This window comes from Panthera leo, chromosome B3, assembly GCF_018350215.1.
Source record: "Panthera leo isolate Ple1 chromosome B3, P.leo_Ple1_pat1.1, whole genome shotgun sequence".
NCBI lineage: Eukaryota > Metazoa > Chordata > Mammalia > Carnivora > Felidae > Panthera > Panthera leo.
Window position 1 is genome coordinate 107,463,157 of NC_056684.1, and position 21,115 is coordinate 107,484,271.

Below are 21,115 nucleotides of genomic sequence, written 5' to 3' on the forward strand. Positions count from 1 at the left end.
AACCTTCCTCTCACACCACCCACGAAGGTTTCCGAAGGTTAGTGCAGGTTAATTTGTTTCTTTTTCTTTATATTTTGTATTTTATTTATTATTTTGTATTATATTACAGTATTGTAATCATTTTTATGTGAATATTTTAGGATTGTGGAACGAATCATCTGAATTTCCATTATTTCTTATGGGGAAATTTGCTTGCACTTTGGATTACAAGCATGTTTCTGGAACGAATTATGCTCACAAACCAAGGTTTTACTACCGTGTTCTAATATGGGTAGATTTCAGTAGGTGTGCTATGTCAAAAAAGAAAACAGTCATGGGAGAGTTTGGGTTTGTTCTCTTTACATGCATACAATATTTAACTTCATTCAATTTTCCTGTTAGAAAACAATGGCAGAAATGTTTTATGGAGTCATCTCTCTTGATCACAAGGCTCTGTCTAGGCAGTTGTCAGTAGAAAGTGTTATCAACTTGACTGCTTTTTATGAGGGTATTACTTTTACATTTGCTTGTCTGTGCTGACCTCAATCTCTGGACTCTGTCTTACTTAAGTGGGCTTTTGAGGCAAATAATAATTTAAGGCTCTTCTTTTGAGGAAGGGTGAGAAGCTCTGCCCATCCACTCTGTCTGCCCTTTTAGGACTTCTCCCCTTCAGACTTCCTTTCCCTCATTTCCTCTTTCATTGTAAGCTGCTGATCCACTGACACACTAATTGGTGCATCAGTAGCCTTTGGCTCACTTATCCCACACCCCTTCTACCTCCTGATTTTGCTTCTGTTTCTTCCTGTAGGTCATTGAAGATCTTCCCTTAATCCTGGTGTTCAGAAACCTCACAATGATGTGTTAGGTGTAGGCCTTCTTTTAACTCATTCTGCCTAATATATTGTGTCCTTTTCAGTAGGAGACTAGTGTCCTTCTTCCATTCTGAGAAATGTTCCCATCTTTGTGAAATATCTTACCTTTTTCTGTTCTTTTTAGAACACCTTTGAGTAGTGGGTGGCCCCACTATTTATATGTACCTTTGCATATTTAGAAATGGATAAGGAACAATACTGCTCTCTTGCCCTGCATACCACTTTCTCCTGCCCACTGAGAATCTCGATCTTCCCCCTTGTTTCTCAGGGTACCATGGTAGTTTTCAATCCTACTCTTCATTACAACCCCTCTGGGATGGGGCTTAGGCACGCCTTTAAAGAAATGGGTCAGATCTCAGGTCTACCATGTATGAACTAGTTCCAATTCATTTAACCTTTCTGGCTCTCAGTTTCCTTATCTGTAAAATAGAGATAATAGCACTTACTTCATATGGTTGTCAGGAGGATCATATGAAATAATGCTTGTCAAGTGGCTTGTTACAAGCTGGTGGATGCTCAATAAAGACAGTATGACAGACAAAGTAACAGTTGAAATGTAGCACGTGCTTGGCAATGTATCAAATCCTTCATGTGAATCACTCTATCTTCAGAGCCTGTTTAGACAAGTATGTTTATTATTCGTTTGTGAGTCCACCAGGTAAGAACTGTTTTAATTTATTTGTGCTGCATTCTTTACCTTGTGGTATACATATTTTATGTACTTCGTAGCACATTTATGCTTCTTACTCTACATTTTAAAATGTTATTTACTATTTTTCAATGTTGTTTATCATGTGTCATGTTAATAACTATTCCATTAGGTTGCTTTCTGTAATTGACTTAGTCATTCTACTAGTGTCGGACCTCCATAGGCAAAGAACAGGTTTCTTCGAAGCTTTTGATGTGTCCTGTCAAACTGCCCTTCAAAGGTTGTGCCGTTTTGGAGTAACATGGGATAGTTTTTGACGTAGCTGTTTTAATCTCTAAATTCTCTAATTCTAATTCTGCTCATGCATACATGAGCAGGGGAGAGGCAGAGGGAAAGAGAGAGTCCCAAGCAGGTTTCACACTCAGTGCGTAGCCCCATGTGGGGCTTGATACCATGACCACGAGATCATGACTTGAGCCAAAATCAAGAATCAGACACTTAACCTACTGAACCGCCCAGGCACCCTCTTATTCTATTTATTATTATTATCATTATTTTTTAATGTTTATTTTTGAGAGAGAGAGAGAGAGAGAGAGAGAGAGAACAGTGGGGGAGGGGCAGAGAGAGAGAGAGAGAGGGAGACAGAATCTGATGTAGGCTCCAGGCTCTGAGCTGTCAGCACAGAGCCTGATGCAGGGCTCCAACCCACAAACCGTGAGATCATGACCTGAGCTGAAATCGGACGCTTAACCAACTGAACCACTCAGGTGCCCCTCTCTAATTCTACTTTAAAGTGGAATGGAGCTTGTGTGAAGTGTTCCTTAAGAAATTAGAAAAATGGCAGTAATTCAGTCAATCAAGCAATTAACCAAAAAGCATTTATATATTGTATTAGGAATTGTATAGAAGTCCAAAGTTAAGAGTGTGACTAAAATTGTAATAGTGATAAAGAAAAAAAAAACCCCAAAGAAACCTCTGGTCTGTAACAGGACCTATAATACTGAGTTTCAAGTAGTCGGTACAATTATGCAAATTATTACATTGTGTTACAAGCTGCTAGTCGTGTGTGTGTGTGTGTGTGTGTGTGTGTGTGTGCATAAATAGAGAGGGGACTTCTTGTCCCTTGCCTTCCTTGAAAGTCAGGACCAGCTCTGGATAAAAGCTGTTACACAGGTGAGGTTTATACTGGCAGACAGCCCCTTCCCACAGGGACTTTGCACTGTGTGCTGTGTACTACCTGTGGAGTGTCTCCCCCAGGAGCCACCAAAGGACACATGACATAGGCTGGGGACATTCAGAGTCTTCCCCAGATTGATTTAAGGAGGTGGATAGAGAAAAATCCTCTTTCCACTGGGGCCGTGAAGCTGGAAATCTGGGCTGCAGGGGCTCCTGGTGGCCATTTCTCCTGACTGCAGAGAGGCAATTTTGGACAGCAGGCTGAAAGCCACAAACATAGATGTTTGTTTCTAAACTAATTCCCACTTCTTCACCCGTGTCTCAGATGGCATTCTGTCCTGCAGTCTCCGAAAGGCACAGTCTCTCTCCTCTCTTGTGTTGCTCCCCCCCACTAACAACCCCTCTGCCCAGCGGTCCTGTCTTCCTCCTCAGCTCTCACTCTTTTCCTCATTCCAGCCAAACCTTTTGAAAGAGTGTCTACACTCATTCTCTCCACTCATTCTCTCCACTCATTCTCTCCACTTCCTTATTTTTCGCCTCAAGCTACTCCAAATGGGCTTCAGCCCCCATCCCTCTACAGAAACAGCTCAAAGATCACTGAGGATGTCCATTGCCATCTCTACATGGCCACTTTTAGTCCTTGTTTACTTAATCTCTTGGTGTCATTCGGCCTAGCCCACCAATTCTTTCTTGAAAACCCTTTGATTGTTTTTCACGATACCTGGATATTACATCGTCCTGGTTTTTCTCTTATGTCCCTGCTGCTGCTCTGAACCCCCTTGTCTGCCTCTCCTCCATCTATACACGTTGGAGTTTCTGGAGGGGTCTATTGTAGGTCCCTTTCTTTCCTCATACTACACTCTACTCCCATCTTTTCTCCATAGATGTTATCCACAATTCTGGCTTTTTATTAAAAATTTTTTTTTAACGTTTATTTATTTTTGAGACAGAGAGAGACAGAGCATGAACAGGGGAGGGGCAGAGAGAGAGGGAGACACAGAATCTGAAACAGGCTCCAGGCTCTGAGCTGTCAGCACAGAGCCCTATGCAGGGCTTGAACTCACAGACCGTGAGATCATGACCTGAGCCGAAGTCGGACGCTTAACCGACCAAGCCACCCAGGCACCCCCACAATTCTGGCTTTGATTGCAGATCTACATACCAAGGGCTGCTCACTTTAGGTCTTTAGCTCAGACTGCATCTCTGAGCTTCACAAGCAGGCAGCTGAGTGCCCACTTCAGATTTCAACTCAAATGTATCGGGATGTATCAAACCTGGCATGTTTCAAATTGAACTGTCTCTCCACAAATGTGCTCTTTCTCTGGTGTTTCCTACTCACCAATGGCTCCCCGGTCTGTACGGACACCTTCCTCTTCCTCATTCCCTCCCTTCTGTCCGTCACCAAGGCATGGCCATTTCACCTCTCAAACACCCCTCACATCCATCTCCACCTCCATCACCACCACTCAAGTCTCAGTCACCATCTTCTCTCCTCTGGACTTGGGCATCAGCTTCCTAACTGGTCTCCCCACACCCATGCTTGCTCCTTCCAAGCCACTCTTCACACAGCCCTAGAAAGATTTTTTTTGAAGTTTGTTTGTTTGTTTGTTTGTTTGTTTAAGCAGTTGTTACACCCAAGCGGGGCTTGAACTCATGACTGAGAGTCCCATGCTCTCCTGACTGAGCCAGCCAGGTGCCTCCTGACCCCCAAGCGATATTAAAATACAAATCTCATCCTGTCCCTGGCCCTGCTTAAAAACCTTAAAAGACTCTTACAAAGAGTCTTCCAGCTGCCTACAGACCATGTCCAAAGACTTTCCCAGGATTTACCAATCTGGTCTATCTTGGACACTGACCTACCTTTTCAGGTGAATTTCAGTCACTTTCCCCTCACCTTTTTTTGGCTTCAGCCACACAGAGCCCTCCCTGTTCCTGAAGGAGGCCAAGCTTTCCTTTTTCTTGGGCACCCTGAACAAACTGATGCTTCTGCTATGTACTTCTTCAGGGGACCCTTTCCTGACCACCCCCCTCCAGGTTCCATTGTCTTATTGCACCTGAAGCGCTTCCTTCACTGCACACCCTGCATGTGTGATCTATTTCATGTTTCTCTAGGCTATGGGACTAGAAGCCCCAGGGGAGCAGGCACCAGGGCTGTCCTGCTGATAGCTCTGTCACCCCTGCCCCTCCCCCCTGTGCCTGGTGCTGATGGGGCAAAGATGGAATATCTAGTGTCCCTCACATCCCAACCCCAGGGTAGATGTGCAGCTGCCCACTATTTGGGGACTGTCTTTTTTTAGTGCCAAAACCCAACAGCAGCAAATCTTTCAGCGATTCTTTTTTTTTTTAAGTTTATTTATTTATTTTGAGAGACAGCAGGAGAGAGCAGGGGAGGGGCAGAGAGAGAGGGAAGGAGAGAATCCCAATCAGGCTCCAGGCTGTCAGTGCAGAGCCCCACCTGGGGTGGAGGTGGGGTGCTTGGGCCCCATCTCCCCAACCCTGAGATCACGACCTGAGGGGAAATCAAGAGTCCCATGCTCAACCGACTGAGCCACCCAGGCACCCCTCTTTCAGTGGTTCTTAGAGCTAGAGCCCTGCTCTCTTAGGACAGGGTGACAGAGGTGGCTCAAATGGTCCCCTTGACCTCTTCCCCGGAGCACTTGGGCCAGATGGGAGCTCCCAGGATGTTTGGAAGCTTGTTTTATAAGCCTTACCTAAAGCAAAGTGTCATTAGGATGATGTGCTGAATCCCTGCCCTGTTCTCTTGAAGTTTTGATGTTTCTAAGACAGGTCCTCCCCCCACCCCCCCAACCCGCCCCACTCCAGACAGCCCATCGTTCTTACTTGTTTTCATAGTGTAGTGTGCCTTCCTTCACACGTGTGAAATTGTGGAGAACCTACTTAGGGAGCCCCAAACAGGGCTTTCAGTGGAGGGGGCTAGGAAGACCGACTGGCTCTTCAGACCGACTGGCTCAGAACAGCCAGACGGAATGTAATTTTCTTAAACATCGCCTAGGCTTTATGCAAGACAAACTGGTTGTGGCTGGCCCTCAGGAGCAAGCTTTGCGGTGGAGCAGAGCGGACGGAAAGGTTCTCCCAAGGGCCCCAAAATTACTGGAGCCACGGGTGGGAAGGAACAAAAGGCTGCCCACTCCAACACAGCAACAAACTGGAATGTTCCTCGGAGAGGTGGTTTCTTTGGCGCACACGTGCCAGGGGCAGTGTTCGGGTGTGAACATCTTCTGCCTTCCCTCTGCCGGGCAGACCGGGAACCACCCGGAGAGAAAGAGAAATCGCACATCTCATGTCTGTCTTCAGAACCGACCTTTCCTGCTCTTTGTGCAACAAGGCACACCTCTCCAAGGAAGGAGGCGGACAGGATTTCCATCTTTACCGCCGCCCTATTAACAACAACAACAAAAAAACAACCGTGTAATTACTCTCTGCAGGAAAGGCGCACAAACAGGATGGGCCCGAGCTGAACCCGGGATGAGCCATCCCAGGAAAAGATCAGGAAAAGGAACCTCCCCACCGTGCGCCCGCCTCTGCCCAGGGCCTCTCCCAGACGGCCAGGAAGGCTCGCGGGTCCAGCTCCTCGGGTGGTAAGGAGGTGCCGGCGACTCCTGGAGCGCAGGTTCCCTGTTCCTGCACCTCCTCCCCTCCTTCCAGCATTCCCTGGACTTGACTCCCGGGCCTCAGGTGTTGGCGCGCGCTAGGCCTCGAGCCCTTCCCTTTTTCGCCTGAACCTGGGGAAGCATCTAGCCCACAGGGCACGGCCAGACCCTGCGCGGCACGGAGCGCGCGCAGAGCGGGACCAGCGGGCCGGCGTGGGAGCTCCCCGGCTGCGTGCGCCCGGCCGCCGACCCACCGCCGGGCCCAACCGGCTGTGCGCCACGCCCCCGGGGTTCGAAAGGCGCGGGAGCCGGCGCAGGGCTTCTGTGAACTTGGAGCCTGGCGGCGCGAGACTCCTGCCGGGGATGCGGCGGCAGCTGCTTCCTGGTTTGAAGCTCGCCGAGGGGGGGAGAGCGTGAGCCCGCGGAGGCGGGGGCAGGAGGAGAAGCAGGAGGAGGCGGGGGCAAGAGACGCTTGGGGCTGGAGCTAACCGGACGGGTCGCTCCGGCTCTCCGGGGAGAGGAGCTTCCCGGCCCTGGAGAAGGGGCGAGTCCTGTGCGAGCCCCCGGGAAGCGCCTGGCGCTCAAGAGGGACGATCGGGCTACACCGGCTCGCGGAGAGCTCGGCTGCGGGCTCCCCTCCTTTCCACCTCGCGAGGGAGGGGGCGAGGGAAGGAGGGGAGGGGAAGGTCCCGCGGAGGAGGCAGAATGGCCAGTCGAGGGGGGCTTGGCCGCTGCTTTTCCCAGGAGCTGCCTCCACTCCTGCGGCTGCCGGGAGGGCTGGCCTGAGCAGGGGCTCCAGGCTCTCCCGCTGCGAGCCAGCGCGGCCCCCCCGGGCCGGGGCAGCGGCGCGGGCATGACGTCCGGCAACATGAAGTTCAATGGTTACTTGAGGGTCCGCATCGGCGAGGCTGTGGGGCTGCAGCCCACCCGCTGGTCCCTGCGCCACTCGCTTTTCAAGAAGGGCTACCAGCTGCTCGACCCCTACCTGACGGTGAGCGTAGACCAGGTGCGCGTGGGCCAGACCAGCACCAAACAGAAGACCAACAAACCCACGTACAATGAGGAGTTCTGCGCCAACGTCACGGACGGTGGCCACCTCGAACTGGCCGTCTTCCACGAGACGCCCCTGGGCTATGACCACTTCGTGGCCAACTGCACTCTGCAATTCCAGGAGCTGCTGCGCACCGCCGGCGCCTCGGACACCTTCGAGGGCTGGGTGAGTGACTGTGATCCCTCCCCGTTGTGTCCACTTGACTTCTTTCCCCCCTCCACTTTTCAAAACTCGCCCGGGTCCCGCTTTCCCAGCCTGTTGCCGAGCTCCGCGGCAGAGGGAATTCCCTTCAGATTTGGTCCTCGCCCAGGTGGCCGCGGCACTGGTGACGCGACCGCGGTGGGTGTGTGAGGGCTCATGTGTGTCTCCAGGAAGCCAGGCTGGACACGGTCCCCTTTGGGGATGGCAGCTTGGGCTAACGGGAAGTTAGGGTGGAGGCAGTCAGCCCCCCTCCTGCCCCCCCCCCCCCCCATGCTCAGACTTTGGGTAGGGCGCCCCAACTCTCCTCACATGGGTAATAACTAAGGAAAGGCGAGAAGATGTGATATGAAAGTGACTTGATTTGGGCAAAGTACTTAAAGGGCTTCTGAGAGAAAGCCATACATTCTCCCAAGTATTATTCATAATGTTTATGGATACGTGTTCGTTCAGCTGCTCAGACGTGCACACGTGTTTCGGCATGCAGATCCATTACATCCCATGGGTACATTACCTACACTGGCAGGGATCAGAGTTCCTGGGTCTGCACGTTGGCACAGCTTTATTGTTTAGCAGTTTTCCAAGGAGAGGAGGTTTATATGTGTTCGCAAGTAACTTCAGCAGCCTGAGCGGTGCGGGTCTTATAGTGCGCCGTTTCTGCTCCTAGCCGTCTGGGAGCTTTGGGAACTCCTTAGCAGTTTGTGGACCACCCCCAGTTCTCCCCGCCTGACCTGCTGGTGTCTCTGTGTATTGACCAGTAATTATCCACAACTTCCTGCTTGCCACTTCTTTTCACATGGTTCCCATGAGGCAGAATTTCTGCTGCAAATGATTAAATTTCTGTTAGCTTTTGCGTCTTATTCCTCATACTGTCTTTGTGATACAGGTGTTCTTCCCACTTTTACATGATGAAGTGATAATTATACTGAAGTGGTCTGGCTTGGCAAAATAAAGCCGTTTGAAGACTCTCAGAAGTCTAATGGTTTAAGTTCTTCTGGAGGATGCCAGTTTTGAGCCCAGAATGTGAATCAGTATTGAAAACCTGTTCGAAATTAACACGTGATAAGATCAGATGGGTAAAAATGAAGACTCATTTTAATATTATTTATGCTTTGAGGAATTGGTAGTTTTACCATATATTCTGTAAAATTACAGATGGCTTGTAGAACTATCTCTTAAATAGGGGAAAACATAATGACTTTTTAACCATATCATTATATGGGGTTAATTTCTCTTCGCTGAACTTATTTTATGAAATTTAGAAGTGGATTGGAGAGGAATGGCTAAAATAAAGTTAGAGACTTGCATTTTATCCTTTGAATTTCTGGACAGACCCAGGTGAGCCTAGGAATCCAAATGGAATTACTGAATTAGTGTTTGATAGGAGTTAGGTTGGGAAAGCTCTAGAGGAACTGGGTTCTAAGTATGGTGGTGTAGACTGGCCAATGGCAGTTAGAAGCATGGCCTCCGCTAGAGAACCTAGACTAGTCCTTCTTATCCCTGGTCTGCACCTTGACTCACATGGGGAACTATTGAAAATCCCCACTTTTAAATACTCTAAGAATCTCTGGCTGTGGGACCCCAGGGTCAGTACTTTCAGACTCTCAGGTGATTCCAATGGGCAGTTAAGGTTGAGAACCTGTGGCTGAAATGAAGACCAACAGATTAGGACTGGAAGAAGCATATGGTAAGACAAGCCAGGTTACCTGACATGGTAGAGATGTACAGAACTGCTTATGGCCCCACTGGATGAACAAAGATTTAAATGTAAATTAAATATCTATATTTATAATTGTCTGAATTAAATATGTTGCGATGTTTAACACACTGGTGGTGTTTTTGAAAACATGAATGTTTGGTTGGATCTGTCAGGATTTAAAAGACCTTGAAACCAGTGATTTGTCATACATTTATATTCAATGGGGGGAGGGGCAGAGGATTTTTGTAAACAGTTCTGGGTATTTTGAAACTGAGGAAAGGATAGATAGAATGGGAAGAGTGTTTCCTTACATTTTAAGAAGAATCTTGTTAGGAAAATATTGGGAATGTATTGACGCTTGTTTTTTGAATGATCCTTTATAGATCTAAAGGTGGTTTTTAGGTTTAAAATTACAGAAATACTTATTTATCTTTAGTATATTAAATTGAAATGTGTAGTTTATTCAGACATTTACAAGTAGATTATTTGGTTTTACTCTACAATATATTCATGTGGTGCAATTGGATTACATATCTCTGAACTTTAATAAAAGGAAACCTAGTGACTTAATTTTTGCTAGTTCATGAGTAGAGACCCAAAAATAGAAAATACGTTTATCATTAGAATAAAACAAAAAAGTTATGCATTCTTGCTTAATGTACTTTCTAAGTATCAAGAAAATCAACAAGATTTATTTTTGGACCAATTTTGTCAATACTACCTTCTAAGCTTGATGAAAGAAGGGATTAGATTTATTTTAATGTGGTGTATTCCTAGTACCAAGCACAGTGCCTGACCTGACATGGATTAGGCAATCAAATATTTCTTACCTGATTATGTATTTCATTTAATCTACATAAAAACCCAAGGAGGTGGGTGGGATACAGTTAAAGAAGTTCTTAAACAAAAATTCACAGCATTAAACAGTTAAATTAGAAAAGATCTCAAAGACCTAAGTGTCCACCTGAAACTAAAAAAAAGAGCAAGTTGAACCAAAAGTAAGCAGAATGAAGGGAATGGTAAAGATAGAAGTCAGTGAAGTAGAAAAAAGAAACAATAGAGAAAAATCAGTGAAACAAAGAGTTGGTTCTTTGGGGAGGGGGGAAACAATAAAATTAATAAACCTCAAGCCAGAATGATCAAGAAAAAAGACAAAATTACCAATGTTAGGAAAGAGAGAACATCACTATAGATCGTACAGATGTTAAAAAATAATAATATTATGAATAATTTTATGTTAATAATTCCATAATTTAGCTGAAATAAATTTCTTGAAAGACACAGACTACCTGTGCTCATTCAAATAACTTGAATATTTTTATGTTTATTAAAGTCATTGAATTTGTTGTTAAAAACCTTCCACAATGCAGACTCAAGTTCTTAAAATGGATTTACTGGTAAATTCTGTTATATATTTAGGAAAGAAATAGTGCCAACTCTACATATCCTATTTCAGAAAATAGAGAAGGAGGGGCACCTGGGGGGCTCAGTCGGTTAAGTGGGTGACTCTTGATTTTGGCTCCAGTTGTGATCTCACGGCTTGTGGGATCAAGCCCCATGTGGGGCTCTGTGCTGATAGCGTGGAGTCTGCTTGGGCTTCTCTCTTACCTCTCTCTCTGCCCCTCACCCATGCACACATGCTCTCTTTTTCTCTCAAAATAAATAACCATTAAAAAAAAAATAGAGAAGGAAACACATCCCAACTATTTCATGACCCTTATACCAAAACCTGATGAAAACATTATAAGAAAATACAAGTATAGACCAACACCCCTCGTGAACATAGATATAAAAATTCTTAAGTTTTAGCAAATCAAATCCAACAATATAGCAAATGGGTAGTACATCATGACCAAATGAGGTTTATAATCAGGACTGCAATTTAAAAATCAGTGCAATTCTTCATATTAACAGAATAGAAGAGGAAATTGGTGTGATCATTTTAATAAATATAGAAAAAGTATTTGACAAAATTAAGGATCCATTTATGATAAAAACTCTCAACAAATTAGTAATAGAATGGAACTTACTCAGCTTGCTGAAGGACATCTGTGAAAAACCTATAGGTAACATCTTAATGTTGAAAAAAGGAATGATATTCCCCTAAGATCAGAAATGGCAAGGATGACTATTCTTATTTCTGTTCAACAGTATGTTGGAGGTCCCATTCAGTGCATTAGGCAATTTTAAAAAATAAAATACATAAAGATCACAAAGGAAGAAGTAAAACTGTCTTTATTTGCAGACAGCATTACTGAGTAAATATAAGCTCCACTCACTGAAATCACACGGTGGTGAATGAATCTTTCAAATAATTCTTAAAAACCTCTTTTAAGAGGTATTCTTAAACAGTTCTGCACAAGCATCACAGATTGGCCATGTGTTTTACTTCTGGATGACTGTAGAAAATCCTAAGATCTCTATAAAAGGGCTACCAGATCTAACAAGTGAGTGTAGCTGGGTGGCAGGATCTAAACCAATATACAAAAGTCAGTTGTACTTCTATATACGATTAGTGGGCAACTGAAAACATTGAAATAGAAAAAATACAATTTTTAAGAGCATCAGAGATAAATAAAATTGGGTAAATGTGATAAAGGATATGCAAAACTGAAAATGACAAAATATTGCTGAAATGAAGATCTAAATTAATGGAGAAGGGGTACTGTGTTTATAAGTAGGAAGATTCAATATTGTTAAGACCCCAAATCTTCCCAAACTGTTCAATAGATTTATTGCAATCCTAGTCAAAATCTCAGCAAGCTTTGTTGTAGAAGTTGACAGACCAATTTTAAAATTTATATGGATGTGCAAAAGACCTAGACTAACCTAAGAATAATTTTGAAAAAGAACAAGTTGGAGGACTTACACCAACTGATTTGAAGACTTACTGTAAATGCTACCATAATCAAGATAATGTGTTATTGGAGTGAAGAGAGTCCAACAGGTCTGTGGGATGGAAGAAAGTCTAGAAATAAATCCATGCATATATATTTGGTTGATTTTTTTTTTTTGACAGAGATGTCAAGACAACTTAATGGGGAAATAATCTTTTCAGAAGTGGCACTTGAACAATTGAATAGCGAAATGGAGAAATATGAGCGTTAATCTTTACCTGACACCACACACAAAAATTAACCCCAAATGGATCATAGACCTCAACATGGGAGTTTAAGTGTAAAACTTCTATAAGAACACAGAAGAAAATCGTAGTGACATTGGGTTCAGCAAATATTTTTAAGATAGGGCACAAAAAGCACCAACTATTAAAAAATTAAATCAGACTTTATAAAAATGAAGAATGATTGCCTTTCAAAAGACTTAAGAAAGTGAAAAAACAAGCCACAGATAGGGAGGAACTATTTTCAACATTAAATCAGAAGGAGGACTTGTAACGTGAACATATAAAAGAACTCCTATAACTCAATGAGAAAAATAGCTGCTTTAAAAATGGGGCAAAGATTTGTATAGGCACCTTCATGGAAAATAGCACATTAGAAGATACTCAAAGTCATTAGTCATTAGTCAGAATTAGAACCAAAACCCATTTGAAAGGCTCAAGTAAGAAGACCGACCGTACCAAGTGTTAATGAGGAAGTGGAGCAGCTAGAACTCCCCTACACGGCTGTGAGGAATGTAAAATGGTTTAGTCACAATGGAAACCAGTTTGGCAGTTTCTTAAAGTGTTAAACTTATGCCTACCATGTGGCCTAGCTAATCGTAAGTATTTACCAAGAGAAATGAAACCATTTATGCAAAGACTTATACGTGCATGTTCATAGCTGCTTAATTTTGTAATAAAACTGGAAACTATTCAAATGTCAACAGTTGAATTAAAAACATTCTTTTACTGAAGTATAGTCGACATACAATGTTATATAAGTTTCAGGTGTCGAGCATAGTGATTTGACAATTCTGTACATAATGCAGCGCTCGCCATGGTAAGGGTAGCGATCATCTATCACCACACGATGTTATTACAGTGTTATTATATTCCTTATGCTGTACTTTTCATCCCCATAACTTACTTATTTTATAACTGGAAGTTTGCACCCCTAAATCCCCTTCACCTATTTTGCCCATCCCTGCAGCCCTTTCCCTCTGGTAACCACCAGTTCTCTATATTTATTAACGTTTTGTTTGCTTGTTGTTTTGTCTTTAGATTGCACATACAAGTGAAATCATCTGGCATTTATCTTTCTTTGACTTATTTCACTTAGCATAATATCCTCTAGGTCCATCCATGTTATTGCGAATGGCAAGATTTCATTCTTTATGGCTGAGCAATATCGCGTGCACGTGTGTTTGTGTGTGTGTGTGTTTGTGTTTGTGTATACACACCACATCTTCTCTATCAATGGATGCTTAGGTTGCTTCCATATCTTGGCTATTGTGTATAATACTGCAGTGAACATGGTGATGCCTGTAATTTTTTGTGTTTTCATTTTTTGGGGGTAAATAGTAGTAGAATTACTGGATTATACGCTATTTCTATTTTTCATTCTTTAAGGAACCACCATACGGTTTTCCAGAGTAGCTGCAGCAACTTATATTCCCATCACCAGTGTATGAGGGTTTCCTTTTCTCCACATCCTCGTCAACACTTGTTATCTCTTGTCTTTTTGATAATAGACATTCTGACTAGTGTGAGATATCTCATTGTGGTTTTGATTTGCCTTTCTCTCATGATTAGTGATGTTGAGCATCTTTTCATGTGTCTGTTGAACAGGTGAGTGACTAATGAATTGTGTACCCACACAATGGAATACTAGTAAGTAATAAAAAGTGATGAACTATTCATATAGGCAACAATATGAATGAATCTCAACGTAATTTACATTGAGTGAAAGATTCCAGACAAAAAGGGGTATATACCGTATGATTTCATTTATGCAGAATTCTAGAAAATGAAAACCAGTTTGTAGTGATAGGAGGCAGATCAGTGTTTGCTTGGGAATGGGGGAGGGAGGTGTGGGAGGGATGGGCTACAAACACACAAGGAAAATTTTGAGGGAGATGAATGTATTTATTATTTTGATTGTGGTGATGGTTTCATAGTTGTATCTGCTTGTGTTCAAGCTCATCAAATGGTTCACTTTCAAGGATGTACATATTATTGTATGACAGTTATACTTCAGTAAAGCTGTAGGGGAAGAAACAATGAGGATTTTACCAAAGATGTTGAATAAGTGACCGAATGAGGTTTGAGCCAAGGCTGACTCTTGAAAACTACATTGCCTCTTCAGTGCAGAAAATATTTATCAGAGTAAGCGCATACCAAATTCATTAAATATAGTTTCTGATTTTTTGGACGTAGTCTCATTCTCTAATTCACTGTCCGTTTCCTTTTCTGGTTCTTCTAGAACTGGCTGGTTTTGCACAATTTCTTGGATTTCTGAAAACTGAAAGTTTGTCTACATTAAAACTTTATTTCCGTCTTTCGTGTATTTTCTCTTCATTTGCTGACTGTCCAAATGGGTACCAGCAGCTAATACTTATTTCAGAACATGGGGAAATGGGGGGAGGCAGGAGGAGCTGGAGGCTGCGTCATGGAAAGACCTTGGCATCCCCTCAGGAAGGAAGGACCTGCTTGGCGGGATCTCAGGCTGTTTTCCTCCTTCACCCCTCCTGAAGACATTATGTTCCCTGCAGCACTGGAAGGCTGCTTTTCTCTGAACTTCTCTCAGTGAGATACCTTTTGGTAGTCCTGTCAGGCGAAGCAGCTAGGTTACCACTGGACAATTAGTGCTTACCTTTTCCCCTGATTTCTGGATCCAGGTATATGAATTGATAGCACGTAAATTCTTCCAGATTCATTGCCTAGCGGTTCACTCTCTTTTGTACTTTGCAGTGCAACTATTTATTCTAACAGTTATTTCTTTCCGAGCCAGATGGTCAGGAGTGTCCAACATTAACTCACAGTGGTGATGGGAAAAACATACTTTAGCTTCTCTAGGGAGCTTTGTCCCAGTGAACACGAATTGTATTGGATATATCGTGTCTTCAGTTTCTTTGTAAGAATTTTGCTGCAGTGAAGCTGGCTGCTTCTCATCACACAGGTTGTAGCTCAGAAGTACCCCCCCCCCCCCCCACCCCACAGAGAGCATTTTCCTGACCACATTATTATCTTTTCATCCTTCATCACACTCATCACTCTCTGAGATCGTTTTATTAATTTCCTTATTACACCTTCCTTCTTTAGAGTATAAACACCGTGAGAGCAGGAATTCCTCTTCTTTTATTCACTGTTCTAACCCAAGCATCTGGAGCCGTGTTCCGTAGAGTAGGCACTAAACAGTTCTCAAAAGAATAAATTGCTTAAATGTGATTTTGGAGCAAGTCGAGTATAAGTACTTTGGGAACATCTTTAAACAGTTGATTCATCTTTCAAAAAGAAATAAAAGTAATTGGGCAGTGACCAATTTTTACAATTATTACCATGTCCCTTTTTAAAAATCAATTGATGATGTATCAATATATATATACTTGAAATATTGGGCTGCCCCTTTTATGCCCTTTGAATATGGTAATAGATTCAAAACTCCATATGAAAAATTCCTTGCTTTTGCATAAATTTAAAAAACCGTGACTTTGTGGATCCTGAGAAACTTAACAGAAACCCATGGAGGAGGGGAAGGAAAAAAAAAAAAAAAGAGGTTAGAGTGGGAGAGAGCCAAAGCATAAGAGACTCTTAAAAACTGAGAACAAACTGAGGGTTGATGGGGGGGTGGGAGGGAGGGGAGGGTGGGTGATGGGTATTGAGGAGGGCACTTTTTGGGATGAGCACTGGGTGTTGTATGGAAACCAATTTGACAATAAATTTCATATATTGAAAAAAAAAACTGTGACTTTTAAGTCTGTTAATAGGTTGTTATTTCTTTCGCTGGTAATTTGCGAGCCCAACATGTTAAATTTGGGGCCAAAGCAAGAAATAAGCCTTCAACCTTGGAGAGTTAATGAGGTTGGTGGGCAGAGTATGAATCATTTCATCTTACGTAACTCGTTTGGTATCTAGCAGGTGTTCAGATTGATGATTCGTCATGATAGTAAAAGTGCGGTATATTTTTATGAGATGGGTAGCATTTACTTAGAGAGGTGCCTTGGATTTTCTGCAGTCTCTTTTCTATTTTTTTGAAACAATTGGCTAGATCAGGTTCTCCTTTTATGTTAACTGCTTAGCTCTCTTTTATTAGAATATGAGAAAATTGAGGCCTGAGTGAAAACTCAGTGCCTTGACCACTCTTTTCCACTCTTAATACTGCTGTATCCAAAATGAGTTTTCTCCATTGCCAAGCTCATAGTCATTCCTTTACTTAATACCTTCAGTGGTTGCCCGTGCTCTTGGATAAAGCACACATCTTTAAGATGTATAGATTGTTCTCCATGATCCAGGCCCTGATTTCCTCTTGCACCTTATTGCTCACCTCTGCACAACCCACACTCTGCTCCAGTCACATCTTTCATCCTCAAGGCTGCCTGTTAATTCCCACCTATGCCTCAGGTCTCACTGTAGATATCAGAAAACTTTTCCTGACATGCCAAGTCTGGGTTCTCCTCCTAGTGTTCCCTCAGCATCCTGGGATCTCCATTGCCCATCCTCCCCTCCATCCCGAAAGAATGGCTGTAAGAATGGATTGGGCTCTCGTGGAAGTGTGTGACATTGGTCAGAAGGATGTAATAGTATGGGTGATTAACTAGGATTTATCTCCCCTGCTCCTGGGGAGTAGAGTAGTACTCTAACAGACTATTATATTACATGTGTCTGTATGAAATGCCAAGCCGTAGGTGAGTCTTCATCCACCATTGGGCTTGTCCTATGTTCTGGGCACTGTGCCCTACCCTGGAAGGGAAGTGGACAAGAGAGGCATGGCCCCTTCCTTCGTAGGCCCTGGAGTTTTAAGGGGGAGAGAAATCGGAGGAGAAAACCAGCAAGCAGGAAATTTCAGAAAGGAAGTACTAAGTTACTGTGGATACATGGTTTGAGGTAATCATGAGAGCCATTTTTCTGGAGGGAAAACAGCTGATTTTAAAGCCCCAGCACAGATAGCCACAGGCCTACTTCAATGAAATGACTGTGAAATATCATTCCTCAAAAGAAAAGGAACTTTTGACCTCACAGTGCTTTCCCAGAGAGACATCACAGGTGCCCTTTTGAAAGGTAAATGTTCTCGGCCCATTAGAAGTGTTTCCATCTTTGGAAAGTGACAAAGTTGCCATGCCTGTGAACAGATGGCCTGACCCGAAAGAACCCTGGACTCCCAAAGGCAGACAACAGTGACACCTTATGTGAACCAGTAAATACCTTAAGCTTTGTGCAGATAGTAAAAGAATCATAGATGTTGAAGCAGGAGGATTATCTGGTTCAGGACAACAACAAAAAGCCTGCCGATGAATTCATTTAGCAGGGGTGTTTTTAATGTTGAGTCTGAAGATCTTTATTTAGTTTTGTGGTCCTCCAGTTTGCCAGACCCCACCACTCCCTGAAAAACTGGCCCTCTTCACTCATCACCTGCTTGGGTCTGGAGGTTTTTGAGTTTTTGACAACTACTGTAGCTCAAGCCTTTGTTTTCAGAATGTGGGAACCAAAGCTATAGCCAAAACATTACTGTTGCCCTAGTTCACGTGATGTGTGACCCACACATGCTCATACTTGTAATGTAAATATGTAGATATATTTACTTAGATTTATTTAGATGTATATTAATTTAGTGATGAATACATTAAGTTAGATTTATATTTATTTAGATAGTTATTGACATCTATATGTTTGTGTCCTAAAATTTTAGAGGAACTTGGCTTATTAGTAAATATAAATATTTAAATCTAAAAATATTAGGAGTTAACTTTAACTGGAAATCAGTATTATATTAACTTCCCAGTTAAAAAAAAAAATCCCTCTTTGTATTTCATTCCACATCTCCCAGCAATGTATAAGTGCGGGGCTGTACTGGGAGTCAGGAGAGTTGGGTTCAGGGTGTGGTTTTGTCATCTGTCAGCTGTGACCTTAGGCAAGCCTGTGTGTACCAGGGTCTCAGTTCCCTGGTTTAGATCATACAGAGGTTACACTAGAATGTCTCGAAGGACCCTTCCATCCGTAAAGCCTCTGCCTCCTCTGTGTTTAGGCAGTTACATCATTTCTTCTCGTTTGGGGTGACTGGTTGGGTGTTAAGCAGTCAAAAACTTTGATACTAACTTTATCAAAGTTAGTAACTCCTAAGAATTGAATTGGTCCAAATCTAAATTGCTCAGGCTTGAAGAGGATGTAGCACATGTCTAAATGACTTTTAGCATTGTTAGTGATGTTGGTGTTATTTCCCTGGTTTAGAATCAGCCTTAAGGAATTACAGTGGGTCCTCATTTCAAGACATGCAGTTATCTTTCTTGATTTACACTAATGGGCTCCTTGTCCTATAGGGTGGTTGTAAGTTATGTCCCTGTTACTTGTTTTCAGAGAGAGACTGAGAATCCCACTGTTGGAGCTTTTGCTGGAAGCCATTCTCACTAGCATGGTAATTAATGTTTTGTAGTCACAACATGTCTGTAGCCACCAGTCTATATATTCACCTTAGGTGATGACAAATACTATAAATCACTTGTAGAACAGACATTTTAATTAGATGGAGGAATGAGCCCAAGGGTATTGGCTATTGTAGTGTTTAAGCTATGTCAAAGAACTTTATGAGATGGGAAATTTTTGCTGAGAATCATGGTACTATCCAGGGTGATTTATCAAGATTATTGTTTTTAGTGTATTTCGGTAAAATACAGCAGCAATTGTCAAAGCACATAGAACTTTTTGTAGAAAGACCGCTTAGTAGAGTGGTCAGTATTTTTATTAAGTGCTGCCTTCTGCAGAATTCCTTCAATTTTACATAAGCTTTACCCTTGCATCTTACAGGGAGGAAAATACCTAGAAGGTTTAGTTTGTGCTTGTGGGGAAAGAAAGAAAAGAAAAGAAAGAAAAGGAAAGAAAGAAAGAAAGAAAGAAAGAAAGAAAGAAAGAAAGAAAGAAAGAAAATTAAGAAATTTGCCAGAGGATACGGGCACTTGGGTGGATCAGTTAGTTAAGCTTCTGACTCTTGGTTTTGGCTTGGGTCATGATCTCGTGGTTCATGGGGTCTGCCCAGTATCAGTCTCTGCGCTGAACATGGAGCCTGCTATGGACCCTCTCTCTCTGCCCCTTGCCCACTAGTGAGCGCTTTCTCTCAAAATAAGTAACAAAATTTAAAAATTTGTCAGAGGATGGACAACAAGAGCCCATCATTATATTAATAAAATAAGTCATAGGGGGCCAGTGTGAGCATGTTCTAGACTCAGCCCCTGTTCTATAAATGCTTAAACCCAAACCCCAAAGCTGTATTTTCATTTGTAAGTCATATTTATCCCTTGTACTTGCATAGCACTCTTTCTATCTCCCTTTAATAGCACTTAAATATGATGTTGTACCTTGTCCTCACATGAGGCTTTGGTATCCTTGTCTGTGATGTCATGGGCCCCCTTCCTGTGGCCTCTTCCAGCATCAGAGTTATGTGGTTCTAGATATGGTTCCATTGGACAATGAAAGTTTTGCTTCCTTCTGAAATTTCTTCTGGAGACCGTGCTGCTGATACTCAGATTTGTTCTAAGCTCTGAAATTATTTTTGGAAGAGTGCACAAAGGTCATAAATATATTAGCATAATTCCTCAAACAGAATATATTTATTAATTTGTCAGGTGTGGATCTCTTAAATGATTTATTATATTTTGCTGTTGTTCTATCATAGTATGGAAGAGTTGAGAACAGATTCTCAGCAGAAGCAGTGCTTCTGAAACTGGTTTTGAGTCCTTGACCCTTTTAGTGATGATGAAAGCTATGGATCCTGTTTCTAGAAGAATGCATATATGTGCATATTGACAATGTGCTGGGATCAGTGTCACCAGATTACTGGTCCCCAAAGCCTGATGGGGTTTTGAATTTAGAAACCCCCATTGGAAGATATAAAAAATAAGGCTTTTATTAATTTCTAATTCCCAGGGCATGATTCTAATCTTTTCCCCTATATTTGAGGACATTTTTCACTTGAACTGATTATAGCAGACAATTAACTAGTTGAAAAGAAGAGCTATACATTTTAGAGAAAGCTATGTGCTTAAAAATGTATTCTCACTTACTTTTGGCTCCTGGTAAAATATACTAGATGATGACCCATTTTAAGACTTATTTGGTTGTGTTATTTAGGTATTTTCAAAAGCCTCTATTTTTGAAGGGGTTTCTTTGAGGTTTGCCGTGGATGAAAAGTTAAAAAAAAAAAACAAAACAAAACTAGGACAGTTTGAGTGACTTTGCTTGTATCTTTTGTTAATACCAACTTTTCCCCTATGAAAAGAGCTAGGATATATCTGTATACTTAAAACATTTGCCTTCTTTTTGAGCTGTGATGAGCATTATGGTGAATCGCTGTGTTGGTCCAAGACAAAACGATGAAATCAGTGATGCTGGTCTGCTGCTTTGGTCTTGTGACCCCTGGTCTCATATGGTCTGAGTCCCTCTGACCCAATAAGATTTTCTGATCTTCTCTTGAGTTTCAGCTCACCTCACTGACATGTTGGGAAGGGACCTGATGATGGTAGAAATTGAGCTGAGTGAAGGTTGTCTAGATTGCAGCCCCCTAGCTGGTTAGAAGTGAAGTTAGAATCTAAGTCTGAGGACTTGAATCCAAGTCCCAGGCATCACCGCAGTGTGTGGTGGGGGCAGCAGAAAAGCCATTTAACCATTCATAGATCTTTACTGAGCGCCTGCTGTGTACCCAGCTCCATCTAGGAGATAGGGCAGAGAGCACAACACCCGGCGTCTTGGCTCCCACAGAGCTTCCATCCTAGTATGGAGAGGTTGATAATAAA

At 42.7% G+C, this 21,115-nt stretch overlaps 1 protein-coding gene across 1 annotated transcript in view; it reads left to right on the forward strand.

Moving 5' to 3' along the window:
* The first annotated feature begins 6,731 nt into the window (after positions 1-6,731).
* Positions 6,732-21,115, forward strand: part of PRKCH (protein kinase C eta) — a 230,632-nt gene continuing 216,248 nt past the window's right edge. The window contains exon 1 of the mRNA XM_042943436.1: positions 6,732-7,503. Within this exon, the coding sequence (XP_042799370.1) occupies positions 7,141-7,503 (363 nt within the window). The 5' untranslated portion in view covers positions 6,732-7,140. The remainder of the gene's footprint in view (positions 7,504-21,115) is intronic.